At 46.8% G+C, this 27,984-nt stretch overlaps 1 protein-coding gene across 1 annotated transcript in view; it reads left to right on the forward strand.

Annotated features, from left to right (window-relative positions):
- The window catches only part of LOC126263435 (protein dead ringer-like), a 530,207-nt gene that overhangs the window by 463,650 nt on the left and 38,573 nt on the right, over positions 1 to 27,984 (forward strand). Inside the window, exon 4 of the mRNA XM_049960527.1 lies at positions 8,347 to 8,530. Coding sequence (XP_049816484.1) covers positions 8,347 to 8,530 — 184 coding nt within the window. The remainder of the gene's footprint in view (positions 1 to 8,346; positions 8,531 to 27,984) is intronic.

The raw sequence follows: 27,984 nt of genomic DNA on the forward strand, positions 1-27,984 counted from the left end.
CCATGGCATTTTGTTTACGACCTTCCACTAAGGAAGGGATTCTATTAGTGTTTATCTGCTCTGCATAGTAACTAACAGTTCTTGATAAAACTTTACGTAGTTTTCGTGTTAGATTTCTTAGTGTTTTCTTGATCGTTTGGAACAGAAAGCGCCCTAAAACCGTCTTTTGTTTGTTTCGCGGCCGTTAGCCACTAGTCACTTGAATCAGCAGTTGTCTTGTGACAGCCAGAGCGAGAGCACCAGCAGCAGCGAGTACTGTTTGTATAAAGCGTTATTTTGCATTTTGTTTACGACCTTCCACTAAGGAAGGGATTCTATTTGTGTTTATCTGCTCTGCATAGAAACTAACAGTTCTTGATCGTTAGGAGAGAAATTTATTTTGTACTTATTTGCTGCGCTTAGCTTTTAAATAGTTTTTCTGGGAAAACCTAGCGTAGTTTTCGCGTCTCGTATTTCAGTGAGTGTTTCTTGATTATCAGAGTAGCTCATCAGAAGATTATCTTGGGAATTTGTCACCGTATAGAGTAGGGTAAACATAGTCATGTGTAGGGACTGTGGTTGTTGTGAGCGGACGCAAGGAGAATTGGCCACTCTTCGGGGGCAGGTGGAGGCTTTGTCTGTTAGGCTCATCGAGCTCGAGGCGCAGGCGTCGGCTCGTAGTAGCGTTGGGGCAACTGTGGTGAGACCTATGCCTACTTCGGTGGCCTTGGAATCACATGGAACCCCTGATGTCGCTGCGTCTTCCGGCAGTGAGCATCTTACCGGTCAGCCATCACTCCAGGGTGAATGGCGGACAGTGGTGGGCTCGCGCGTGCCTGGCCGAAAGGCGAAGGTGGGATCTGGCCGCGTGGCAGCTGCCTTACCCCTTTCCAACAGGTACGGGGTGCTTCCTAGTGGTGATGACATCGTTTCCGAGCCACCACAGGATGCCTCGCCTGTTGGGCCAGTGGCCGATTCTCCGGCAAGGTCCCGACAGTCACAGAGGGCGAGCCTATTAGTTATAGGGAGCTCCAACGTTAGGCGGGTTATGGAGCCCCTCAGGAAAATAGCGGGTAGGTCGGGGAAGAATGCCAGTGTGCACTCGGTGTGCTTGCCGGGGGGTCTCGTCCGTAATGTGGAGGAGGCCCTTCCGGCAGCTATTGAACGCACTGGGTGTGACCGGCTGCAGATAGTAGCACATGTCGGAACGAATGACGCCTGCCGCTTGGGTTCTGAGGCCATCCTTGGTTCCTTCCGGCGGCTGGCTGATTTGGTGAAGACAACCAGCATCGCACGCGGAGTGCAAGCTGAGCTTAATATCTGCAGCATAGTGCCCAGAGTCGATCGCGGTCCTCTGGTTTGGAGCCGTGTGGTCTAAACCAGAGGCTCAGACGACTCTGCGGGGTGGAGAACTGTAGGGCCCCCCTAGACAGGTCAGGCGTGCACTACACACCGGAAGCAGCTACTAGGGTAGCAGAGTACGTGTGGCGTGCACACGGGGGTTTTTTAGGTTAGAGGGACCCCCCTTTGGGCGAAACGATAAAATACCTGACGGCTTACCAGAGAGAACATCAGCATCGTTGATAAAGAACGTCCGTCCTCAGAGACCAAAAACAGGAAAAGTTAACGTAATATTGGTAAACTGCAGGAGTATCCAGGGCAAGGTTCCTGAATTAGTATCGCTTATTGAAGGGAATAGTGCGCATATAGTATTAGGAACGGAAAGTTGATTAAAACCGGAAGTGAACAGTAACGAAATCCTAGACACAGAATGGAATATATACCGCAAGGATAGGATAAACGCCAATGGTGGAGGAGTATTTATAGCAGTAAAGAATTCAATAATATCCAGTGAAGTTATTAGCGAATGCGAATGTGAAATAATCTGGGTTAAGTTAAGTATCAAAGGTGGGTCAGATATGATAGTCGGATGCTTCTATAGACCACCTGCATCAGCAACCGTAGTAGTTGAGCGCCTCAGAGAGAACCTGCAGAACGTCGTGAAGAAGTTTCGTGATCATACTATTGTAATAGGGGGAGACTTCAATCTACCAGGTATAGAATGGGATAGTCACACAATCAGAACTGGAGCCAGGGACAGAGACTCTTGTGACATTATCCTGACTGCCTTGTCCGAGAATTACTTCGAGCAGATAGTTAGAGAACCAACTCGTGAAGCTAACGTTTTAGACCTCATAGCAACAAATAGACCGGAACTTTTCGACTCCGTGAATGTAGAAGAGGGTATCAGTGATCATAAGTCAGTGGTTGCATCAATGACTACAAGTGTAATAAGAAATGCCAAGAAAGAAAGGAAAATATATTTGCTTAACAAGAGTGATAGGGCACAAATCGCAGAATATCTGAGTGACCACCATCAAACGTTCATTTCTGAGGAAGAGGATGTCGAACAAAAATGGAAAAAATTCAGAAACATCGTCCAGTACGCCTTAGATAAGTTCGTACCGACTAAGGTCCAAAGCGAGGGGAAAGATCCACCGTGGTATAACAATCATGTACGAAAGGTACTACGGAAACAAAGAAAGCTTCATCATAGGTTTAAGAGTAGTCGAATCATAGCTGATAAGGAAAAGCTGAACGAAGCGAAAAAGAGCGTAAAGAGAGCAATGAGAGAAGCATTCAACGAATTCGAACATAAAACATTGGCAAACAATCTAAACAAGAACCCTAAAAAGTTTTGGTCATATGTAAAATCGGTAAGCGGATCTAAATCCCCTATTCAGTCACTCGTTGACCACGATGGCACCGAAACAGAGGACGACCGAAGAAAGGCAGAAATACTGAATTCAGTGTTCCGAAACTGTTTCACTACGGAAAATCGTAACACGGTCCCTGACTTCAGCCGTCGCACGGACGCCAAAATGGAAAATATTGAAATAAACGATATCGGAATTGAAAAACAACTGCTATCACTTAGTAGCGGAAAAGCATCCGGACCAGACGAGATACCCCTAAGATTCTACAGTGATTATGCTAAAGAACTTGCCCCCTTTCTATCAGCAATTTATCGTAGATCTCTGGAAGAACGTAAAGTACCTAGCGACTGGAAGAAAGCGCAGGTCGTTCCCATTTTCAAGAAGGGTCATAAATCAGATGCGAATAATTATAGGCCTATTTCGCTTACGTCAATCTGTTGTAGAATAATGGAACATGTTTTATGTTCTCGTATTATGACGTTCTTAGATAATACAAATCTCCTTCATCATAACCAACATGGATTCCGCAAACAGAGATCATGTGAAACTCAGCTCGCCCTATTTGTCCAAGAAATTCACAGTGCCGTAGACACTGGCGAGCAGATTGATGCCGTATTCCTGGACTTCAGGAAGGCATTTGATACGGTTCCGCACTTACGTTTAGTGAAAAAAATACGAGCTTACGGAATATCGGACCAGGTTTGTGATTGGATTCAGGATTTCCTAGAAGAAAGAACACAACATGTCATTCTTAACGGTTCAAAATCTGCAGATGTAGAGGTAATTTCGGGAGTACCGCAAGGAAGCGTGATAGGACCTTTATTGTTTACAATATACATAAATGACTTAGTTGACAACATCGGTAGCTCCGTGAGGCTATTTGCAGATGACACGGTTGTCTACAAGAAAGTAGCAACATCAGAAGACTCGTACGTACTCCAGGAAGACCTGCAGAGGATTAATGAATGGTGCGACAGCTGGCAGCTTTCCCTAAACGTAGATAAATGTAATATAATGCGCATACATAGGGGCAGAAATCCATTCCAGTGCGATTATGCCATAGGTGGTAAATCATTGGAAGCGGTAACGACCGTAAAATACTTAGGAGTTACTATCCGGAGCGATCTGAAGTGGAATGATCACATAAAACAAATAGTGGGAAAAGCAGGCGCCAGGTTGAGATTCATAGGAAGAATTCTAAGAAAATGTGACTCATCGACGAAAGAAGTAGCTTACAAAACGCTTGTTCGTCCGATTCTTGAGTATTGCTCATCAGTATGGGACCCTTACCAGGTTGGATTAATAGAAGAGATAGACATGATCCAGCGAAAAGCAGCGCGATTCGTCATGGGGACATTTAGTCAGCGCGAGAGCGTTACGGAGATGCTGAACAAGCTCCAGTGGCGGACACTTCAAGAAAGGCGTTACGCAATACGGAGAGGTTTATTATCGAAATTACGAGAGAGCACATTCCGGGAAGAGATGGGCAACATATTACTACCGCCCACATATATCTCGCGTAATGATCACAACGAAAAGATCCGAGAAATTGGAGCAAATACGGAGACTTACAAGCAGTCGTTCTTCCCACGCACAATTCGTGAATGGAACAGGGAAGGGGGGCTCAGATAGTGGTACAATAAGTACCCTCCGCCACACACCGTAAGGTGGCTCGCGGAGTATAGATGTAGATGTAGATGTCTAACGCTGTCCTTAATGTTCATATCCCATGTTGCCCTCCCTCCCACCCCACCCCACCCACACACATACACACGCACACACACACACACACACACACACACACACACACACACACACACTCTCACTCAGTCGCACGCATGTAAAGACAGTAGTTGGGAAAATTGGTTGTACTTTGCAAGGATTACACTTCTAGTGATTGTCCTGCCACGTTGGGTTAGACAAAAGTACTATACAGGGTGAAAAGTATTTAAACCGACAAACTCTGGGAGGTTGTAGGGGAGATCAAAAGAAATATTTTTCCCTAATGTCATTTTTTCCTATGAGGAGTATTTAAACCGGTAGAGGAAGCTTTACCTGGCGGCAAATTAATTAAACCAACAAACACTTTTCCATTTTTTTTATGGCCAAGAGACAACACATTACCATAACCCACTTTCAATTACAGTAGATTTTCAAAAATGCCTCCATTGACACGTAAACAAAGGTTACACCGTCGGATCATGTTCTGTCTGACACGGGCAAAAACCGCAGGAGTATCCTGAATTGTTCCTGCTGCTGCTACTATCCGAGCAACCAGATCCTCTTCTGATGCAACAAAGTTGTGCATCTCTCCCCACACAAAAAAAAAAAAATCCAGAGGGGACATATCTGGGGATCGAGCAGGCCATGGTACAGGACCACCTCTGCCAATTTACGTTTCTGGGAACCGTCGGTCCAGGAATCGATGCACACGACGACTGAAATGTGTCGGCGCCTCGTCATGTTGGAACCACATGCGTTGCCTTGCAGGGAACGGGACGTCTTCCAGCAATTCTGGCAATGCACTGGCGAGAAAATTATAACAGTGCTTGCCATTTAATGGCCTAGGTAGCAGATACGGTCCAGTTAAACAGTCCCCAACAACATCGACCCACACGTTAACGAAGAACCGTACTTGATGAGCGCTAGTAACATGTGGGTTATCCTCACTCCAAACAAGCGAATTGTGCATGTTGAAGACTCCATCACGCCCGAACACACAGAGGATGGAAATGTAGGATGCATTTCACACTGTTCAAGGTACCACTGCGAAATCTGTGCTCTGGGTGGATAATCAACTGGTTCCAGGTTGTGGACACGGTGCAAGTGAAATGGACGTAACAATTGCTCTCGAAGGATTGTTCTTACATTCGTCTTATTAGTCCCCATGTTACGTGCAATTGCACGAGTGCTGATTGAAAGTTCCCGCTCCACATTCTGCAAGACAGCTTCCTCAAATTGCAGCGTTCTTACCGTGCGACGGCGTCCCTGTCCAGGTAATCTGCTAAATGAACCGGTCTCACGCAGACGTTGGTACACAGTAGCAAAGGTCATATGATGCGTGATACGGCGATTAGGATATTGTTGTTGATAAACCTGCTGTGCAGCTCGTCCGTTGTGATGCGCTACGTAGTACGCACCAATCATATCAGTGTACTCACTCCAGGTGTATCGCTCCATAAGTAAACAGAGACAATGCACTACTGCACTGGTGGACAGCAATTGCCTACAACTGAAGAGCGTAATACGCCCTCTGACAACTGAAGAGCGTAATACGGCTTCCACCGGTTTAAATAATCCTCATAGCAAAAAATGACATTAGGGAAAAATATTTGTTTTTATGTCCCCTACAACCTTCCAGAGTTTGTCGGTTTAAGTACTTTTTACCCTGTATACTTGCAACTGCAGCGATGTGTCAAATGGCATGTCACATGACTAATGGGGGAAAAATGAAGCTAAATCAGTATGGAACGCTTCTCGTATACATGTTGTGTTGTTGATAAATGGGTCCTAAGAGTAGGCAGTACAAAAGTGAAAATTTTGTATCCTGATATCTAGTGAGTTTTAGGCCGGAGCTGTAAGTTTTACAAGTAGATGTAACCGATGTAGCTTTCACAGCCGCTGTGTATAGTCCTTTTAATGGTGCGTCGGCGGCGCGCGCCGTTTGAAGGATGCGTGCCGAGCACACGCCTGACGTTTCAATCGGACGCGCCGCGGTGCAGGGTGACTAATGGCGGAGCGCGATGCCCTGGCGGGACTCGTAGCCGCCCTCGCAGGACGTGGTCGGCGCCGGGGCACACTCACCTTCTTATTTAGCTTACGGTACCCGCCGTTAGAGCTGGCGGTGGCACCTTTATCGAGGCTAGGGGCTTTGGGGAATCCGCCGATATGCGTCAGCTTGCTTAGAGGTACTTTGCTAATAGCGCGTACACTGCACCGTGGCGCGATGTGACACGGAGGCGTACTTGGCTGTGCCAACAGACGTCGCTTGTCATCAACGTGAGAGCGTACTTTTTTTTAACGAGACCTGTTACAAAGTCCCATCCATTACTGTTGTGCAGTCATCATCATAATCATTTAACAGCTCGAGTTTCCTAGTTGCTGTGTACAAGCCTCCTATTTCTGCAACCTCCATAAGAGTGTTCTTCGTCTTCCTACGATGTTTTTTGTATTGCACTAAATCAAGCAATGAGAATAATTAGCGGTACGACTAAATCAATACCACCGTCATGACTGCCTGTGTTATGTAATATAACATTACACCACCATCAATCAGACAAGTAGCAGCAGCTGCAAGAGAGTTCGCAAAATGTACTACTCATCTGGAATTGCTTCTGTATAATCAGCAACAGAATATACCTGCCGTGTTACAAAAATCCAGAAAACCACTCTGGCCAACGCGAGATGCGCCTCCTGTATGTGATACGTGCCGAGAATGGAAAGAGAATTGACAGTAGTTCCCTCCAGCAAATTCTTGCCTTATTGCAGATCCTACTAAATGTGTCAATGCATTTGGTCTTACCAGGAAACTGAGGACAGCTTTGAATCGATTCCATGAAGGACATGGAAGGTCTGGTGCATGTTTGTATGAATGGGGATTGAAAGATGCACCGGCGTGCGACCGTGGGGTTGCTGTGAAAACTAAGCAGCACCTGATCGAAGATCGTTTGTTTCGAAAGTTGGCTGTTGGACTCGGAACGACATTTGGGAACGCCAGGATCTGTGCACTCTTAAAGACACAGGTATTCAGCGATAAAATTGATGTGGTGTGTGTGTGTGTGTGTGTGTGTGTGTTGGTTTATATTATGTGTTTTATGCATATTCAACCATTTATATATGAAGCCCTTAAATAAGAATGTAAAATGACCCTGTAAGCCATACGAACAATAATAATTCGTCTTCCTACAACCTGTTGCCTTCAGCTTCTCTCTCCTGGTTTGCTCGAGCTATCCTCGTTGTCTCTATTCTTTGCTTTAAATATTCTGACACGCTACGATAGTGCTGTCTTAATCAAGGCCATCTCCCTCACGCCTTCCTTTCTAAATTTGTCCAGTGTCGTCGTCTGTGCTGTTGAACTTAAGAAGCTCATCTATGACATCTATAGTCGCGGTAAGTTACGACTAGTAGCGCTTATCACCAATGACTTTACTTTTTTGGCACCTTGAGTCTCTTAGACTCAGTCTAGCACGTCGTACGGCACGTGGCCAAAAGTGTCTCATCAGACTATTTAATGCAATCTATGTAACGTCATGAATGTGTGAGAGCAGGCTAAAGTAGCCAAAGCATATAAGTCCTTTCCTCCATATCCTCTCAACGGAGAGACTACAGTATCCGAATTCACTATACACTATAGTGTAGTGTTGCTCGATTCGTAAATACAGTAAATTGCTCTAATATTTTAGAGATTGTGCCTACGTGATTTGCAGATTTTTTTTACATGGTTTTTGTAGCAGATACAGACTTTGTAGCAGATTTTGAATCTGCGAGGAGAGTGAAGCGCTGTGAAGGTCGTCTGCAGACAGTATATGTCGCGACAACGTTGCATTTTTGGACATTGGATACCAAATGGCTACTAATTTAAATCAGCCTATAGATATATCTCTTATGCGAATGACACCCAGCAATTAACTATAACTGCTTCTGTCAACAGGGACGCCGATCAACCGGTTGCCCATCATGGCCAAATCTGTGCTGGACCTGTTCGAGCTGTACAACTTGGTGATCGCGCGCGGCGGACTGGTCGACGTCATCAATAAGAAGCTGTGGCAGGAGATCATCAAGGGGCTGTCGCTGCCCTCGTCCATTACGTCGGCCGCCTTCACGCTCCGCACACAGTAAGTGCCCGCTACGGGCTTTCAGTTCTCTCTGGACACAAACTGCAACTCGGCGCAAAGCACGTCCTTGTTTCGGTTCAATATGCCAGTCAATTTCGTTTTATTTGTTCTCATTTTTCCATACCATATGATTATCATCTAAGTGAAAACCTCAGATTTGTAATAATAATCCAGCCCGTCCGGTTACCCGCGCGGTATAGCGCACTGCTTTCCGGGCGGGAAGGCGTGCCGGTCCCTGGCGGATTAGTCTCGAGGTCCGGTGTGCCGGCCAGTCTGTGGATGGTTTTTAAGGCGGTTTTCCATCTGCCTCGGCGAGTGCGGGCTGGTTCCCCTCATTCCGCCTCGGTTACTCTATGTCGGCGATTGCTGCGCAAACACTTTCTCCACGTTCGCGTACACCATAATTACTCTACCACGCAAACATTGAGGTTACACTCGTTTGGTGTGAGACGTTCCAGGGGAGGTGGGCGAGGGGGGGGGGGGAGGGGGCGAACGGCACAATAATTCTGGGTTCGGTGTGGGGCGGCGGTGGGGTGAGTGGACTGCTGTAGACTGTTGTGGGGTTGTGACCACTGAGGGCTATGGTGGGGACGATGCCTCTTCGTCGTTTCTAGGTACCCAGTTCCATACAATACTACTACTACTACGCCGTCTTCAGGCCACAAGTGGCCTACCGGGACCATCCGACCGCCGTGTCATCCTCAAGGAGGATGCAGATAGGAGGGACTTGGGGTCAGCACACCGCTCTCCCTGTCGTTATGATGGTATTCTTGACCGAAGCCGCTACTATTCGGTCGGGTAGCTCCTCAATTGGCATCACGAGGCTGAGTGCACCCCGAAAAATTGGAACAGCGCATGGCGGCTGGATGGTCACCCATCCTAGTGTCGGCCACGCCCAACAGCGCTTAAATTCGGTGATCCCACGGGAACCGGTGTATCCACTGCGGCAAGGTCGTTGCACCCCCCCCCCCCCCCCCCCCCCATACAATACAATGCAATAATAATCCTACAGAAAGTTGTGTTTGTCGTACATACAAGATGCGTATCGCATTATTTATTTTCAAAGCTTGCTCACTGGCTGCTTTTAAGGATTGGCATCACGTCCATGCTGTACTTGATCCAGTTTAGTGTTCTGTAGCTCAGTTGGTGAAAGCGAAACCCTAATAGGAGCACACTGTTGCCCGTCTCTCTGCTCGGCTGTTAAGACCCCTTTTCCTCAGGAACGAGTAGAGGTCCCAAGTTGAAATTTATGTCAAATACTTAGATCTACGGTCCCATAGTGTTTTTTTAAAAAAATTAAAGCTTCTAAGCCAATGGAATCAAAAGATACGGCCATTTGTGTCACGTACTTTGAAACTCGCAAATTCACTCATCAGAACTTACAGCGGAACTACGAGTATTTTTATACAATTAAGTTTGTACGGAACCCTCCGAACGTGAGTCATACACGAACTTGTTCAGTTTTTTGAGTTGCTGATACGCTTCACTGCTGAACTGAAAATAATCACGTATTACGTCTTCATAGGTAGTGAAATGTGCGTGCAAGTACATTTCGAAACCTACCATAGCGCATCAAAAATACTGATTAGGGAAATTAGCACAGCACACGGTACACTCATCGTGTAAGTATGTAATAGGAAAGTTGCGAAAAACAAATGCTGACAAACGCGACTGGCTATAATTTAGCCTTCTATTTATTTGCAAAGAAGAATTTTGCAGACAAAGGAAGTAAAAATTGGTTTTAGCGACTGAAGAAACGACAGCAGGAATAAAAAGTAAGATTTAGTATTTTTCCCGCAGCGTTGATCACCCCATAGAGCTTATCGACATCGAAACGAACCCGAGCAAGGTGGCATTGTGACAGGACAGTTTCTCCGTATTCCGCAGTACGGCAGATCATGTCGTCACCCACCCATCGAGACTTCCAGGGGTTGGAAAAAAAATGGAAACGCTGCGAGAAATACTTGCTTGAATATAAACACAGATGCTAGCAAAGCCTGCAAGTAGCGCTGTTGTATCTTGACCGCGAACGACATCTGTGCCATGTCCTCAGTACCTTGTAAGCGTCGGGCGTGGTCGGTAAAGTGTCCTGTGTAGTGCATTATATCGAGGTTACACACTGTTTCCAAATTCTGGCCTAGTTTACGTCCCGAGAGTGAAACAAGGTGGTGCTTCGTCGACTATACCGTCAGCCATATCATGGTATTCCATGGGCCCCAACATTACTTTGCAAGCTCGCACTGCTGCGAAGTATTACGTAACCGTTTTGGCTGATGACGTCCATCCCATGGTGCAGTGTACATTCCCCAGTGATGATGCTGTGTTCCAAGATGACACGGCCCCTGATCACAGAGGACTGGTTTTGTGAACACACCCCCTTGCCACCACAGTCACCAGACCCGAACATTACGGAGCCTTTCTAATCCACTTAGGAGAGAAGGGGCCGTGATCGCTATCCACTTCCATCATCGTTGACTGACCTTGTCTTTATTTTGCAGTAAAAATGGCATGAGATTGTCTTCAAAACAATGCAGGACCTGTATTAAACCACTGGAATCTGTTTTGAATGCTGTTTTACACCCGGTAATGTGTTTGTAGTTTTTCCATATTTTTGTTCACCCCAGTACCTGGAATGTTGCGAAAAACATTCGCTAAGACTAATATTACACACAAAGGAAGTGACAATTGATTTTAGCGACTGGGGAAACGACAAATGGCTCTGAGCACTATGGGACTCTACTGCTGTGGTCATCAGTCCCCTAGAACTTAGAACTACTTAAACCTAACTAACCTAAGGACATCACACACATCCATGCCCGAGGCAGGATTCGAACCTGCGACCGTAGCAGTCGCACGGTTCCGGACTGCGCGTCTAGAACCGCGAGACCACCGCGGCCGGCGGGAAACGACAGCAGAAATTAAAAAAAAAAATTTAGTATTTTTCTTCCAGAGTCTGTCACCCTCTACAGGCTATCAGCGTTAACATGAAACCGAACGAGGTGGTGCCTTGGTAGTATTCCAGAGTACAGCGCTTCAGATGCCCGCCAGGCCGTCCAGGGGTGATTTCCATCAGTCGCCTAAGCCTGTATGATTCCTTCGAAAGGTCCCCTCTAATTTCCTTCTCTGTCCTTTCCCGATCCGAGTTTGTGCCCCGTCTCTGATGACCTAGTCGTCGATGGAACGCCGGACCTTAATCTTCCTTCAAAATGAAATCAGGTTAAAGAGACGACGGAATTTCGGGAGCACTGTATCTGTCTCGTGGCTTCCGCAATTGGTTAACCGGTGGTTTAAAACATGTAAAACTGAGGTCTCTGGTCTCCTCTGTCATCCTCGATTACGGGGGAATAAAAGATGCCGCTCCACATCTCATATGCATAACTGACAGTTTTAGTAGTGTAATTTGGGGAGGGACTGTAGGAAACGTATTGTTCCTATAAAATTCTTGACAGCAGAATGTGAGGACTTTCGGAGAGCAACCCTGATTACAAGTAACGCCCGACATCTGCGTCTGTCGGGAACAAAACGAAGCACGTAACACAGTTGATCGCTGGGAGCGCTACCCGGAGGTCCCGACGTCTTTTACGGCGCATCTTCCATTGGACGCCCTCCCATTATACATACTCGGCCTAACGAAGCCGGTGGGGCATTACTACCGCTTCCCGAAATGAATTGCTATTATTAAATATTTCGCTATGAGCGCACAGGGCGCACGGCGCTGGCCTCTCCGTCCGCTAACGAGTTGGCAGGGGCGTTCGCCGGATGGGATGACCTTATAGAGACCTCCTCCAAAAGCCGTACGATGACAATTCGCCTTGTTATTGGGGAGCGAGCCATTCTGATTGCGCGCGAGATGAGGACGCGGAGGAGGCGGGGAGGGGAACCAATTTATATACCGGACACTAAAAGTCACGGGAGCCCTGATTTATAGTGGAACCGCTATAAAAATGCTTCGGAATGGAAGCTATCAGGGTAGGCGCGGCCTCGCCCGGACGCTGAGTAGCCATTAGCCTGCAGGCGGTTTGCCTCTCCGCCGCTGACATTATTCTAGCGCAGAAAAAAAGGAGGCAGGAGGGGGGAGTAATAATAATAATAAGAAGAAGAAGAAGAAGAAAAATCTGCAAAGCACGTAGGGAAAGTTGGCGTGGGCGAGGTTCCAGCTGCTAGCCACCAACGCGGGCATCTACAGGTGGTCGAAACGGCGATTGTGTTCCCTCCGGTTTGTAGCGACGCCGAGCAGGACTGGTCGTAAGCGCATTGTCTCCCTGTCGGCCGGCGGACCCCCTCCGCCCAGCGCCTGTCGTTCTTTATTGGCCGTACAACGTGTTTATGATCGACGGCCCGGGCAGCCCGTATCGCGCGCACTATAAATAATATCGCGGCCGGCGACTGAGTTCCGCGCCCTTTCGCCCACGGCGGTGGGAAGCGTACGGCCTGGGCTGCAGTACGGACGAATCATTTGCCTGACGCGAGTGTCGTGCCACTCCAGAGGACTTGCGTCTCACGACATCGATATTTATCGCCGTTTAACGCACGTTTCGCGCGCCGCAGCCATCACTCGAGCTTCCTCGGAGCTATCTCAGCAGTCAGGTAATGACACCACCTTTCGCAGGAGGTGGTGGTGGTGGTTTGCAAGTGGGCACTTCAGATTATTTTTGTGAAATCTTCCATAAAGGCTACTTGAGGATCTGAATGGCATCAAACAGAATTGATGAGTCAACCCTCTAATGAACTGACCCTGTACTGTTTTCCAATATTTGTTCTTTCTTTTTCTCCTACACAAGTCATTATATACTTCATCATTCGCTTCCTGGCTGAGTGGGCTCATTGGGCACTTTGGGCACAGTGGGCTCATTGGGCACTTTGGGCACAGTGGGCTCATTGGGCACAGTGGGCACTTTAGGTGGCAGCGGACGCTTTGGGTGGCAGCGGACGCTTTGGGGTGCAGTAGTCACTTTGGACCTGTTGGGTGTAATGGACATTCTGAGCACAGGTGGGCAAGTTGGTCGCAATGGGCAGACTGGACATTAAGAAAGTGCATACAAGCCTTTACTTTAGAGCTCTTCTCCATCACTGGGTTTTATTACTTTGCAAAAGAAGCTCTCCCACAGCGGGAACTAACTTGGTCACGATAGTACATACCGCTATGTTCGAGTTCAAAGTATTGCACATTGTCACCTTGCAGAGCAAGACGAAAACTGATCCCGAGAACTTTCTTCGTAGTCACTCACTCACTGTTGATCCCTTTAAATATATTAATGATAAAAAGGAGAAAGGAGTGATATTGCTGCCAGAAAAAAGTGAAGAAATATACAACACAATGCTGAGCTGAGTGGGATTCACATACCTGCCCCAAAAAGGAGGAAACAAAATATCCCATCGACCATATGGATAATTGTGTTACCAGTGAGCAGTTTCTGCGATATTATGAACAACAATGAAATATTAACTTCGTGAAAGTTTGTAGCTTTTATCTCAAGGAAAAGGACTTAAGGACTGCCAAGGAAACTCTTAGAATCACTGTTCTGACTATAGTATTTGGTTAAAAAATACTGGAGTAAATGAGTCACCATTTGGTAACGAGACCAAACAGTTTCTAAAATGCCGTGACACATTAGGTTTTTTCGAAAAAAATAAAGCATTACAATTAAATAGGTCAGTGGTTTACACAGGCGACATGTGGATTTTTACATATTTCATTGTGTAGACATTTAGTCTAGTGTGAGAAAAGTATTGTCGAACTACTGTGCCGGTCAGTACTAAATTGTAAGCAGTGAACTGACATACAAAGATGTAACGTGTGAGTGCACCACTTGTAAGAGTGAAGGAGTGTGCGTTGTTACTTCCTCCCTTCACTGTTTACCGGGCGTAAATGCTATGATGCTGCTACCCTGGCGAGGTCTTCAGTACTGTTTCGGGTAATACACACTAATGCTTCAAAAATTGTGACCACCTGCTTAACAGTGTTTTAGTCACCATTCGAACGCAGTACATCAAAGATTGTGTGTGGCTTGCATTTGGCAAATCCTTGGTAGGTTTCTGGAGACACAAGACACAAGATGTTTTCGCACAGATCATGCAATTCCCGTAAATTACACCTGGTCGTTCGTGGGCGCGGATCTGGCGTGCGATATTGTCATAGGTGTGTTCCATTGGGCTTACATGAGGCGAATATAGTGTCCGAAAAATCAAAGTTTCTTTACTATCATGCTCTTCAAACCATAGTAGCACCATTCTGCTTGCCCCTCTGACGTAGACAGTTATCTTGCTTGAAAGGGGCATCGCTATCAGGGAAAACATCGAGCATGAAGTGACGCATGTAGCTCACAATAATGTTCATGTCGTCCGTAGCTGTTACTATTACAGGTCGTCTGTGGCGCGGTACATATTTCAGCAGCCATTCGCCAAGGCTGCATTTCCGGCCACTATCATCGACGTCGTGTAACAAGTAACGCTACTCACCCGACCAGGCGATACGTTTCTATTGAACGACGGTCCACACTCTGTGATCCCGTGTCCACTGCAATCGTAACTGACACTGTCGTTGGGGGCCGTCTGCTGTGGAGCCTTATGATCAACAACGTATGCTGACCATTGTGCTGCGAAACACATGTACCTGCACTAGCATTGTTCTTTGTCGTCAGAGCTGCCACAGAGCCGGCCGGAGTGGCCGAGCGGTTCTAGGCGCTACAGTCTGGAATCGCGCGACCGCTACGGTCGCAGGTCCGAATCCTGCCTCGGGCATCGATGTGTGTGATGTCCTTACGTTAGTTAGGTTTAAGTACTTCTGAGATCATCAGTCCCCTAGAACTTAGAAGTTAAGCCCCATAGTGCTCAGAGCCATTTGAACCATTTGCTGCCACAGACGCCGCCTGTCCTGCTTTATAGAGTAGGCAAGCCCCCGACCTCCACTTACAGTGATGAGGCGACGTCGCCCAAAAATTTTCCCCTAATCTCTTTCCACAGATGCTCAAGACAACAGCACGTGAACAGCAGGCCAGTTTCGTCGTTACAGGGATGCTCGTTCCCAGACACTGGGCCATAACAATCTGTCCTTTGTTAAAGTCACTTAAATCAGTGAAGCTTCCCATTAGCGTCCCGTATCGTTGCTAGGATAGTTCTCTATTCGCCTCTGCTTCGCGTGGCACAATTAATGGCGTAAACGCATACAGTTGAAAGTACACGATACTAGAAGCAAAAAAGTCTGGTAAACATACGCTCTAAAAGGCATACCTGAAGAGCTACGGGCACTTCTTCACCTTCGATATTGCGAGACAAATCTCTTCTACTGCAAGCTCTTAGCTTACAGTATTTTGAGAGGTGGTAGTATGGCCACTAAACATGGGTTCTTAAGTGCATACCTTAAGAGCTAAGAGCACTTGTTCATCTCCACCTTGTTCATCTCCACCTTGTTCATCTCCACCTTGCTCATCTCCACCTTGCTCATCTCCACCTTGCTCATCTCCACCCAGTTCATCTCCACCCAGTTCATCTCCACCCAGTTCATCTCCACCCAGTTCATCTCCACCCAGTTCATCTCCACCCAGTTCATCTCCACCCAGTTCATCTCCACCCAGTTCATCTGCACCCAGTTCATCTGCACCCAGTTCATCTGCACCCAGTTCATCTGCACCCAGTTCATCTGCACCCAGTTCATCTCCACCTTCACTACTGTTAAATTCATCTTTGCAACTGAACAAGTGCGCGTAGCTCTTAAGGTATGTGTTGTGTGCGATTTGGTACACAACGGTAAGGAGAGGTGGGCTACAGAGTGGTGCGGCAGCTGAACTAGAGTCCAGCTATCGATTTCGCAAGGAAGAAGCACAAACGAAGGTGTCGTAGCCCAGTGGCTCCGAGCGCGTGTGGGCTGAGCCGCTGCCGCTTGCCTATACTGCGGTGGCAGAGGGTGCTAGTGGTCCAGAACAGCTGGAGGTGTGGCTCAGGGGGTGCGCACCATTGGGTCCGGCAGATTCCAAGCCACTGCTGTCGGCGTCAAACGGAAAATTGCTATTCTTTTATCAGTGTTCATGGTGTCGATTCCCTCCAGCACTACTTCAGACATTAGTCGAGTCCATACCACGTTGTGTTGCGGCACTTCTGCGTGCTCGCGGGGGCCCTACACGATATTAGGCAGGTATACCAGTTTCTTCGCAGCCAGTTGTATTTAACTATTCACACACTCCTTGCGACACCAGTCAGAAAGTACTTCTTCCCTAGAGAAAAAAGAGCGTTACAGGATCAATGTCTTCATCATGTGCAAACTGTAGTTGCGGTACTGTCTTCTAGAAACAGTATTTGAACGTTTTGAATAAAATAATTTTGGGTATTGGGCCGTGGCATTGTAAATTACTAAAGAAACTAATTGCCGACGTTTCAACCTACTTGCAGCGGTCTTCCTCAGGCCGGTTCACTGCTGTATGCTGGTGAATGTCTTCCTTCACAGCCGGCCGGAGTGGCCGAGTGGTTCTAGGCGCTACAGTCTGGAACCGCGCGACCGCTACAGTCGCAGGTTCGAATCCTGCCTCGGGCGTGGATGTGTGTGATGTCCTTAGGTTAGTTAGGTTTAAGTAGTTCTAAGTTCTAGGGGACTGATGACCTCAGAAGTTAAGTCCCATAGTGCTCAGAGCCATTTGAACCATTTTTTCTTCCTTCACATACTCTCAATTTGAGATTTCATTGGACAATTTGAAGAGAGGTGGTGGTTGTATGGTGCGCTATTGCCTGTGCTGCTCTGGTGACTGCTTGGAAGGCAAGTGCAGAAGGTGATCAGTAGAAAGTAGCGCATCGGCCTGTGCAGCTGTGGTAAGCAATTCGTAGGCAGTCTCTCATTGGTGACCGGAAGGCAATAGCAAATGGCAGGTTGCGTCTACGGGATGACGTTTTCCTGCAGCGAGGCGGTAAGACCGCACGGCGGTTCTCGTGAGGCCGCTGTTTGTACTGTTAGGCCCGGGTCAAGCGGCGCTGCTGGCTGGCGAACACACGCGGTCCGCCGGGCTGGAATTGCTGGCAGCCAGACCACCGGTAACTTGTAGCCATCCTCCCTGTTGCATGTTGTTAGACGTTTAATTACACAACTGGCCATTAAAATTACTGCACCACGAAGATGACGTGCTACAGACGCCAAATTTAACCGACAGGAAGAAGATGCTGTGATATGGAAATGATTAGCTTTTCAGAGCATTCACACAAGTTTGGCGCCGGTGGTGACACCTACAACGTGCTGATATGAGGAAAGTTTCCAACCGATTGCCCATACACAGAGAGGAGCGCCTGCGATGGTGTACACAACGACGAACCTGGGTGCACGAATGACGAAACGTCATTTTTCGGATGAATCCAGGTTCTGTTTACAGCATCATGATGGTCGCATCCATGTATGGCGACATCGCGGTGAACGCACATTGGAAGCGTGTATTCGTCATCGCCATTCTGGAGTATCACCCGGCGTGATGGTATGGGGTGCCGTTGGTTACACATCTCGGTCACCTCTTGTTCGCATTGACGGCACTTTGAACAGTGGACGTTACATTTCAGATGTGTTACGACCCGTGGCTCTACCCTTCATTCGATTCCTGCGAAACCCTACATTTCAGCAGGATAATGCACGACCGTATGTTGCTGGTCCTGTACGGGCGTTTCTGGATACAGAAAATGTTCGACTGCTGCCCTGGCCAGCACATTCTCCAGATTTCTCACCAATTGAAAACGTCTGGTCAATGGTGGCCGAGCAACTGGCTCGTCACAATACGCCAGTCACTACTCTTGATGAACTGTGGTATCGTGTTGAAGCTGCATGGGCAGCTGTACCTGTACACGCCATCCAAGCTGTGTTTGACTCAATGCCCAGGCATATCAAGGCCGTTATTACGGCCAGAGGTGGTTGTTCTGGGTACTGATTTCTCAGGATCTATGCACCCAAATTGCGTGAACATATAATCAAATGTCAGTTCTAGTATAATATATTTGTCCAATGAATACCCGTTTATCATCTGCATTTCTTCTTGGTGTAGCAGTTTTAATGCCCAGTAGTGTACTTCAGTTGCCTCTCTTATTTTCAGTTGCTGCGTTGAAATAATTAAACGCGCTAACAACATGAACATGGAGCATAGCTACAAGCTAACTACAGGCTGGTTGCGGACAGCGAGTGTTCGCCAGCCAACAGCACCTCTTGACCTGGGTTTCACAGTATAAACAGCGGCCGCAATATTGCCGTGAGGCCTTAACGCCTCGATGCAGGCAAAAGTCATCCCCTGGATACAAGCTGCCGATTTGCTGTTACCTTCCTATCACCAATGAAAGACTGCCTACCAATCACTCACCAGAGTAGCACTGGCAACAGCCAGTCGATACGCTGCTTTCTACCAATCATCTTCTAGAGTTGCCTTCTAATCAGCCACCAGGGCAGCGCATGCAAGAGCGTCCGTACAGTGGCCACCTCTTCTCAAATTGTCCAATGACATCCCAGGTACGTGTCGTCTGTAGCCGTCAGATAACGGAAACTGGCAGTATATAAAGGAAGATATTCACCAGTATACAACAGTGAACCGCCCTGAAGAGAACTGCATCAAGTTGGCCGAAACGTCGACAATTAGTTGCTTTGCTAGTTTACAATGACGCGGCCCAATACCCAAAATTATTTTATTCAAAGTGATACCGGCCGTAGAAGTCTACGAACTTAGTGTCTGAACTGATCAGCGTACTCGCAATTGTTACTTTTCATATTTTAGTTTAGGTCTGTGCACAGCTCTGCGAACAGATGCCGGCCTTCTCGGGTAAAAGCGATACGGCAAATGCCACACACTCCGAGCAACGGCCCGTAGCGCCATCGCAGGCTACCTGCAAGCGTACTGGTTCCCGCGCAACGCAGGAGACATAGCTCGTGTCGTGCATGCGACACCTTGTAGTGGACGAAATGGGCAAACAGGAACTAACGACATTATAAGGGGTACCGAAAAAGTTATGTGTTTTATTGCAGTAAAAGCGCGGGAGCTCGGCGGGCGGATTAGCAGCTGGCCGTGCGGCAGGGCAGGTGCGGCTAACGAGACGGGCCCGCGGGCGCCGCAACGCGCAGAGTTATTTCAGTCTGTTTGTGGCCGCCGCGCCGCGCCGCTCGATCTCGGCGGTCCGTCGCTCGCATCTGACAGCGACAGCACCGCCGCACGCCACAACATGTCGCTATAAATACAAACTAACAAGTCCGATGATACGCCGTGCTTCCTCCCCTCCCCTTGCCACTCCTCTCCCTCCCCCTCCCCGCCCCACCGGACAGAGAGCGAGAGCCGTTGGTGTCGAGGGTTCGCCACTGTTCTTGCAAATTGCTAGTGACCGAAACTGACTGTAGTCCCGCCTGTTGCGAGAACTATTTGCGACATACCGATGGAAATTTTTGTTGTTGTGGTCTTCAGTCCTGAGACTGGTCAGATGCAGCTCTCCATGCTACTCTATCCTGTGCAAGCTGCTTCATCTCCCAGTACCTACTGCAACCTACATCCTTCTGAATCTGCTTAGTGTATTCATCTCTTGGTCTCCCTCTCCGATTTTTACCCACCACGCTGCCCTCCAATGCTAAATTGGTGATCCCTTGATGCCTCAGAACATGTCCTACCAACCGATCCTTTCTTCTAGTCAATTTGTGCGACAAACTCCTCTTCTCCCCAATTCTGTTCAATACCTTCTCATTAGTTATGTGATCTACCCATCTAATCGTCAGCATTCTTCTGTAGCACCACATTTCGAAAGCTTCTATTCTTTTCTTGTCCAAACTATTTATAGTCCATGTTTCGCTTCCATACATGGCTACACTCCGCACAAATACATTCAAAAACGACTTCCTAACACTTAAATCAATACTCGATGTTAACAAATTTCTCTTCTTCAGAAACGCTTTCCTTGCCATTGCCAGTCTACATTTTATATCCTCTCTACTTCGACCATCGTGACTTATTTTGCTCCCCAAATAGCAAAACTCCTTTACTACTTTAAGTGTCTCATTTCCTAATCTAATTCCCTCAGCATCACCCGATTTAATTCGACCACATTCCATTAGCCTCGTTTTGCTTTTGTTGATGTTCATCTTATACCCTCCTTTCAAGACAGTGTCCATTTCGTTCAACTGCTCTTCCAAGTCCTTCGCTATCTCTGACAGAATTACAATGTCATCGGCGACCCTTAAAGTTTTTATTTCTTCTCCACGGATTTTAATACCTACTCTGAATTTTTCTTTTGTTTCCTTTACTGCTTGCTGAATATACAGATTGAATAACATCGGTTCGAATCCTGCCTCGGGCATGGATGTGTGTGATGTCCTTAGGTTAGTTAGGTTTAAGTAGTTCTAAGTTCTAGGCGACTGATAACCACAGCAGTTAAGTCCCATAATGCTCAGAGCCATTTTGAATAACATCGGGGAGAGGCTACAACCCTGTCTCACTCCCTTCCCAACCACTGCTTCCCTTTCATGTCCCTCGACTCTTATAACTGCCAACTGGTTTCTGTACAAATTGTAAATAGCCTTTCGCTCCCTGATTTTTACCCCTGCAACCTTCAGAATTTGAAAGAGAGTATTCCAGTCAACATTGTCAAAAGCTTTCTCTAAGTCTACAAATGCTAGAAACGTAGGTTTGCCTTTCCTTAATCTATATTGTAAGTAATGAAAATAGTTCAAATGGTTCAAATGGCTCTGAGCACTATGGGACTCAACTGCTGAGGTCATTAGTCCCCTAGAACTTAGAACTAGTTAATCCTAACTAACCTAAGGACATCACACACATCCATGCTCGAGGCAGGATTCGAACCTGCGACCGTAGCGGTCTCGCGGTTCCAGACTGCAGCGCCAGAACCGCGCGGCCACTTCGGCCGGCAATGAAAATAGTAAGTACCGTAAAATACAGGGCGTAGACGAAAATGTGGAAACATCAAAAAGACAACACATTACTACGCCTAATGCGGAGTAGGAAAATCGGTTGGCATCCATAGATTTTCACCATAGTCTTGATCGAACAGTATTGTAACTCTTTACTGATTTACACGCATTATGTTGCATTTACAGGGGGTGGTCAAGAATACGGATACACCGCATACGCGTGCCTAATATGGCGTAAGGAAACAGCTGAAATTTGAAGAAACTTCCAGTGGTCACGGATGGATAAATACAGGTCCTGTATGGTTTACGAGGGAATCTCACTCCAACCTTAGTGCAGAATATTGGGAAGTTCAGATAACAATGATGAAGGTGGTTAGTAATCACGCTCACTACTCATCGGATTAGACCAAAAAGGCCCAGTAATATTGGGATCTGGTGACTGTGGTGTCCAGGAGGAATACGACAATTCATCGTGCTCACAAAACCAGTCCTCGACGACGCAGGCTGTGCGAAAAGGAACCCTGTCGTCTTAGAACACACTGCGGAACAAACATTGTACTGTGGGGTGGATCCGCTCAGCCAAAGTGGTCACGCAATCGTTGGCAGGACTGAGACGTTGAGGGGGGAAATGTTCAAATGTGTGTGAAGGGTCTTACGGGACCAAACTACTGAGATCATCGGTCCCTAGACTTACACACTAATTAAACTAACTTACGCTAAGAACGCACACAGCCATGTCCGAGGGAGGACTCGAACCTCAGGCGGGAGGGATCGCGCAGACGTCGAGGAGTAACCATGCGAATGGAGCCCATGGAATACCTTCCCTCGTCATCACCAAACTCATGCCATGTTTCATTCTTGGAAGGTAAACGGGACCACAATTTCGAAACAGCGCGAACGAGACTCATCCGACCAAATGACTTTCTCCCTTTGCTCCGTAGTCCAGGTTTTATGGCTTCGACATTGGCATCGCTGATAACTGGCTCTGGATTTCCAGTTCATCTTGAAACTCACTGCTTCTGGAGCTTCCTTCGTGTTGTTATCTTGCTGAATAGTGTTCGCGAGTGCACCATTCAGTTCTCCAGTGATTTTTCTTAGCTGTTGTCATCTTATTTTTCGTCACTGTCCTCTTCAGTGATCGCCTATCACGATCATTCAATACGCAATTTCGTTTGCGTTGTGACTTAGCGGATCATGTTTTTCCGCTTGCTCTGTAAGTGGTATAAATCTACGATACAGTGCTTCGTGAAACGCCAAACACTTCAGCTACTTTACTTATGGAAACACCCACCACACGAGTATCAACAATTTACCCACTTCGATTTCATCTGGGTCCAACATAATGCGCTCACTACTACACAGAACATTGTTCCGAACACTTCCAACATATTGGGGCACTTGAACAGGTGACGTTCTTGATCAAATAAAACAGTACAACCTGCAGACTTGGGCGTCATCTGCGTTTATGTTCAGACATGCATTTCTCTCTGTGTTCCCATATTTTTGTCCAATCCCTGTATCTAGGAGTATGCACACGGGGTGACCTTAAGTGGAACGGACACACAAAACAAATACGAAGTTAGGCAAAGCAGGTCCAGTCTGAAATTCGTAGGAAGACTCTTAAGGAAATACAATTCATCCACGAAGGAAATGGCCTAAAAAACACTTGTTCTAACTATTCCTGAGTATTGCTCATCACTCCGGAACCCTTTCCAGGCTGAATTAAAAGATGAGATAGACAAGATAGAACGAAGAGCGGAATGCTTCGTCCCCGGATCGTGTAGTTGGTGCGAGAGCGTTACGGATATGCTCAACAAGTTCACTGGCAGACATTACACGAAAGGCATTGTACATCGAGGTTTACTATCGAAACTCCGAGAGAGTACGTTGCGTGAAGAGTCAGGCAACATAATACTTCCTCCCACACTGTGATCAAAAGTATCCGGACAGCCCCAAAACATAAGTTTTTTTTAATATTAGGTGCATTGTGCTGCCAGGTACTCCAAATCAGCGCCGGCCGAAGTGGCCGTGCGGTTAAAGGCGCTGCAGTCTGGAACCGCAAGGCCGCTACGGTCGCAGGTTCGAATCCTGCCTCGGGCATGGATGTTTGTGATGTCCTTAGGTTAGTTAGGTTTAACTAGTTCTAAGTTCTAGGGGACTAATGACCTCAGCAGTTGGGTCCCATAGTACTCAGAGCCATCCAAATCAGCGACCTCAGTAGTCATTAGACATCGTGAGAGAGCAGAATCAGGCGCTCCACGAAACTCGCGGACTTCGAACGTGGTCAGGTGATTGGGTATCACTTGTGTCATACGTCTGTACGCGAGATTTCCACGCTCCTAAACATCCCTAGGTCCATTGTTTCCGATGTGATAGTGAAGTGGAAACGTGAAGAGACACGTACAGAACAAAAGCGTACAGGCCGACCTCGTCTGTTGACTGACAGAGACCGCCGACAGTTCAATAGGGTCGTAATGCGTAATAGGCAGACATCTATCCAGACCATCACACAAGAATTCCAAACTGCATCAGGATCCACTGCAACTACTATCATAGTTAGGCGGGAGGTGAGGAAATCTGAATTTCATGGTCGAGCAGTTGCTCATAAGCCACACATTACGCCGCTAAATGCCAAACGACGCCTCGCTTGGTGTAAGGAGCATAAACTGCTGAACATCATCTGCCAGCGTGTGTAGTGCCAACAGCAAAATTCGGAGGCGGTGGTTTTATCGTGTGATCGTTTTGTTCATGGAGGAGGCATGCACTCCTTGTTGTTTTGCGTGACACTATCACAGCACAGACCTCCATTGATGTTTTAAGCACCATCTTGCTTCCCACTGTTGGAGAGCAATTCGGGGATGGCGATTGCATCTTCCAACATGATAGAGCACCTGTTCATAATGCACGGCCTGTGGCGAAGGTTACACGACAATAACATCCCTGTAATGGACTGGCCTGCACAGAGTCCTGACCTCAATCCTACAGAACGCCTTTGGGATGTTTTGGAACGCCGACTTCGTGCCAGGCGTGGCCGCTCCCGTAGGAGGTTAGAGTCCTGGATTCATCCGATAAAATGACGTTTTGCCATTCGTGCACCCAGGTTCATCGTTGAGTACACCATCTTAGACGGTCCTGTCTGTGATGCAGCGTCAAGGGTAACCGCAGCCATGGTCTCCGAGCTGATAGTCCATGCTGCTGCAAACGTCGTCGAACTGTTCGTGTCAGGGATTTTCTCTGCCTCGTGATGGCTGAATGTTGTGTGCTGTCCTTAGGTTAGTTAGGTTTAAGTAGTTCTAAGTTCTAGGGGACTGATGACCATAGATGTTAAGTCCCGTAGTGCTCAGAGCCATTTTGAACTGTTCGTGCAGATGGTGGTTGTCTTGCAAACGTCCCCATCTGTTGACTCAGGGATCGAGACGTGGCTGCACGATCCGTTACAGCCATGCGGATAAGATGCCTGTCATCTCGACTGCTAGTGATACGAGGCTGTTGGGATCTAGCACGGCGTTCCGTATTACCCTCCTGAACCCACCGATTCCCTATTCTGCTAACAGTCATTGGATCTCGACCAACGCGAGCAGCAATTTCGCGATACGATAAACCACAATCGTGATAGGCTACAATCCGACCTTTATCAAAGTCGGAAACGTGATGGTACGCATTTCTCATCCTTACACGAGGCATCACAACAACGTTTCACCAGGCAACGCCGTTCAACTGCTGTTCGTGTATGAGAAATCGGCTGGAAACTTTCCTCATGTCAGTACGTTGCAGGTGTCGCCACCGGAACCAACCTTGTGTGAATGCTTTGAAAAGTTAATCATTTGGATATCACAGCATCTTCTTCCTGTCGGTTAAATTTCGCGTCTGCAGCACGTCATCTTCGTGGTGTAGCAATTTTAATGGCCAGTAGTGTATATCGGTGCGTCACAAACAGCGTGAGGTAATCGAGTTTTGAATTCGAAGAGCTCGTCCGCACATGGAATAATGTCTCCTTCATCATGACAATGCCAGAACACACACGAGCGCTGTGTCATCTGCAACAATCCGATGCCTTGGGTTCATTGTGATCGATCGTCGTCCATACCGTCCCGACTTGGCCCCATCCCATTTTCATCTGTTTTTGAAACTTAAAGAACACTTCCGAGGATCTCACTTTGGTAGTGATGAAGCGGTGCAAGCAGACGTGAGGGTGTGGCTCCAGCAACGAAGTCAGATATTCTACAGTGACGGCATCAACAAACTGGTCTCTCGTTGGAAGAAACATGTTCGTCGTCAGTGTGAATATGCTGAGAAATGAAAATGTTGGATGTTAATAAAGTCTGTTTTTTTTTAAATCTTTAAGAGTTTTCACATAAAAAATTGAGAGACAGTGCTTTTCAGCACGTCCTCGTAATATCGCAACCGATCAGAGGTTGAAAAAGCTCTCCCATTTTTTCATATTTCTTGTTCTGCACTTACAGTCGTATGCCTAGCAGTAGTAAATGAAAAACCTTGTGACAGTAAGCATAATAGCGACATAAACGAACAACACAGCGAGTTGTGATAAACTGTGTCCAAATGCACCATCGTCTAATGATGTCGCGTAAGCGTTGGCAATTCTGCCTACTAAGATATGAGATGTACCGAGCACTATTAGAAACGACACGATTCGTGACGGAATGAAGACGGCTTCAAGGCTGGCTGATGTAAGCGGCAAATCGTAAAAAGAGAAGAGACAATAAAGTTTCCTAGAAGCAGCAAATGACACGCATTCTGCTTATGACATGGTCGTCATGTAAATATGTCCGATAATGAGAACCGTGATGGAGGGATCACGGATTGCGCATTAACTTGCACTCTTTCTGTAGTGAGGAAATAAACTCCAATGATGTCATTAGCCAGCAAAAAGAAAATGTTAAAGGATTTAGCGTTCCAAAAGTACTTTCCCCGTATCAGTGATAATATTCATAATTGGCTATTTAGAATGCAGCAGCATTGTGTCACCCTCTTTGTGTCATTCATGGTTTAGTAGGAAAAAGGATAATTAGCAAGTCAATATTGCAATGCTTATTTTTTGTACTCCATAACAAGCTCACGTTTTTCTACGAACAGAATTTTAAAAACTTCTGCTTCACCCCACAACTTTTTGAATTCTTATTTTATATGTATGATTTTACCTTAAATTTACAATGATGGGTAACAACAGTGAACGGATTCACTGTTAAGATCCCAGTCCAAAGCTTTTTTCGAAGACTGATGAGAAACCCAGTACCAAAAAAGATTTGTAAACTGAATATTTTATACACTTCAGGAAAAAATACAAGGCATTACTTTATCACAATCGCTTGCATTTCAGTCGTACCTGTGCTCCAGAAATTCTTACTTAACACGCCATCGTCAAAATGAATTACAGAAGTGCATGCATGATAGTCTGAAACTGCTTCAACTTGTTAAAGGTCTGAGGACATCATTGATTAAAAAGTGTTATAAAGGGTGTAAAAAATAGCGTATACGTTTAGAGGACATAAAAAGAAACACTTCTTTATGTGGCAAGAATGCGGTCCGTGTAAGTTTTGACGCTAGTAATGTGTAGAGATGGTTTCGAACTGGCGTATAATGAATATTGTAATATAGATGTTGCTGTTCGTCTTATGGCTCTGTAACGGAGTGGGGCGTGTGCAGTAGGAATGATATGGGACCCCTGATACATCTAGATATGGCTCTGACAGGCGACACGTACGTGAGCATCCTGTCTGGTCACCTGCGTCCATTCATGTCCATTGTGCATTCCGACGTACTTGGGCAATTCCAGCAGGACAATGCAAAGCCCCACACATCCAGAATTGATACAGAGTGGTTCCACGAGCTCTCGTCTTGAGTTTAAACACTCCTGCTGGCCACAAAACTCCCCAGACATGAACATTAATATCTGAGATGCCTTGCAACGTGCTGTTCAGAAGGGATCTCCAACCCCTCGTACCCTTACAGATCTATGGACAGCACTGCAGGATTTATGGTGTCAATTCAGAAATTAGTCGAGTCCATGCCACGTCGTGTTGCGGCACTACTGCATACTCTTGGGGGCCCTACACGATATTAGGCAGGGCTGCCAGTTTCTTTGGCTCTTCGGTGTGTTTACCCTGGCCGGTGACATTCGGTTTTTCGTCACCGTTCTGCCCGTTTTAGTACTGTAGTGAAGATCAATAAACCAAAACCCTTTCATTATTTTTCATTCCATATGATTGGACGTCGGCATTTTTCCAGTCCACTTAATAACAGTGTAAATTGCAATAAGGACCGAGTTAGTTGCATAGTAGTACGTCAATCATATTGCGATTACGAGTTACGTGGGTTCACGCGTGCATCTCGGAATGTGCAATGGGGGTGCGTTTCGTTCATTTCAAGAGGCAGTTTCCCTTTGCTGTTTTTCGTGATGTAATTAACGCATTAAGATGCAACCAATGCCAGTATTTTATGATTTTTCGTATTATTGATTGCGTAAGAAATAATATGGGGTGTCCATTCAAAAACATAGGTTTGCGTTGAAAACAATATAACTTTTAGAATGTATCAAAAGCGTTTACTTTCATGAACCCCTGCCTTACATTCGTACCCG

Source organism: Schistocerca nitens, chromosome 6 (genome assembly GCF_023898315.1).
Source record: "Schistocerca nitens isolate TAMUIC-IGC-003100 chromosome 6, iqSchNite1.1, whole genome shotgun sequence".
Classification (NCBI taxonomy): Eukaryota; Metazoa; Arthropoda; class Insecta; order Orthoptera; family Acrididae; genus Schistocerca; species Schistocerca nitens.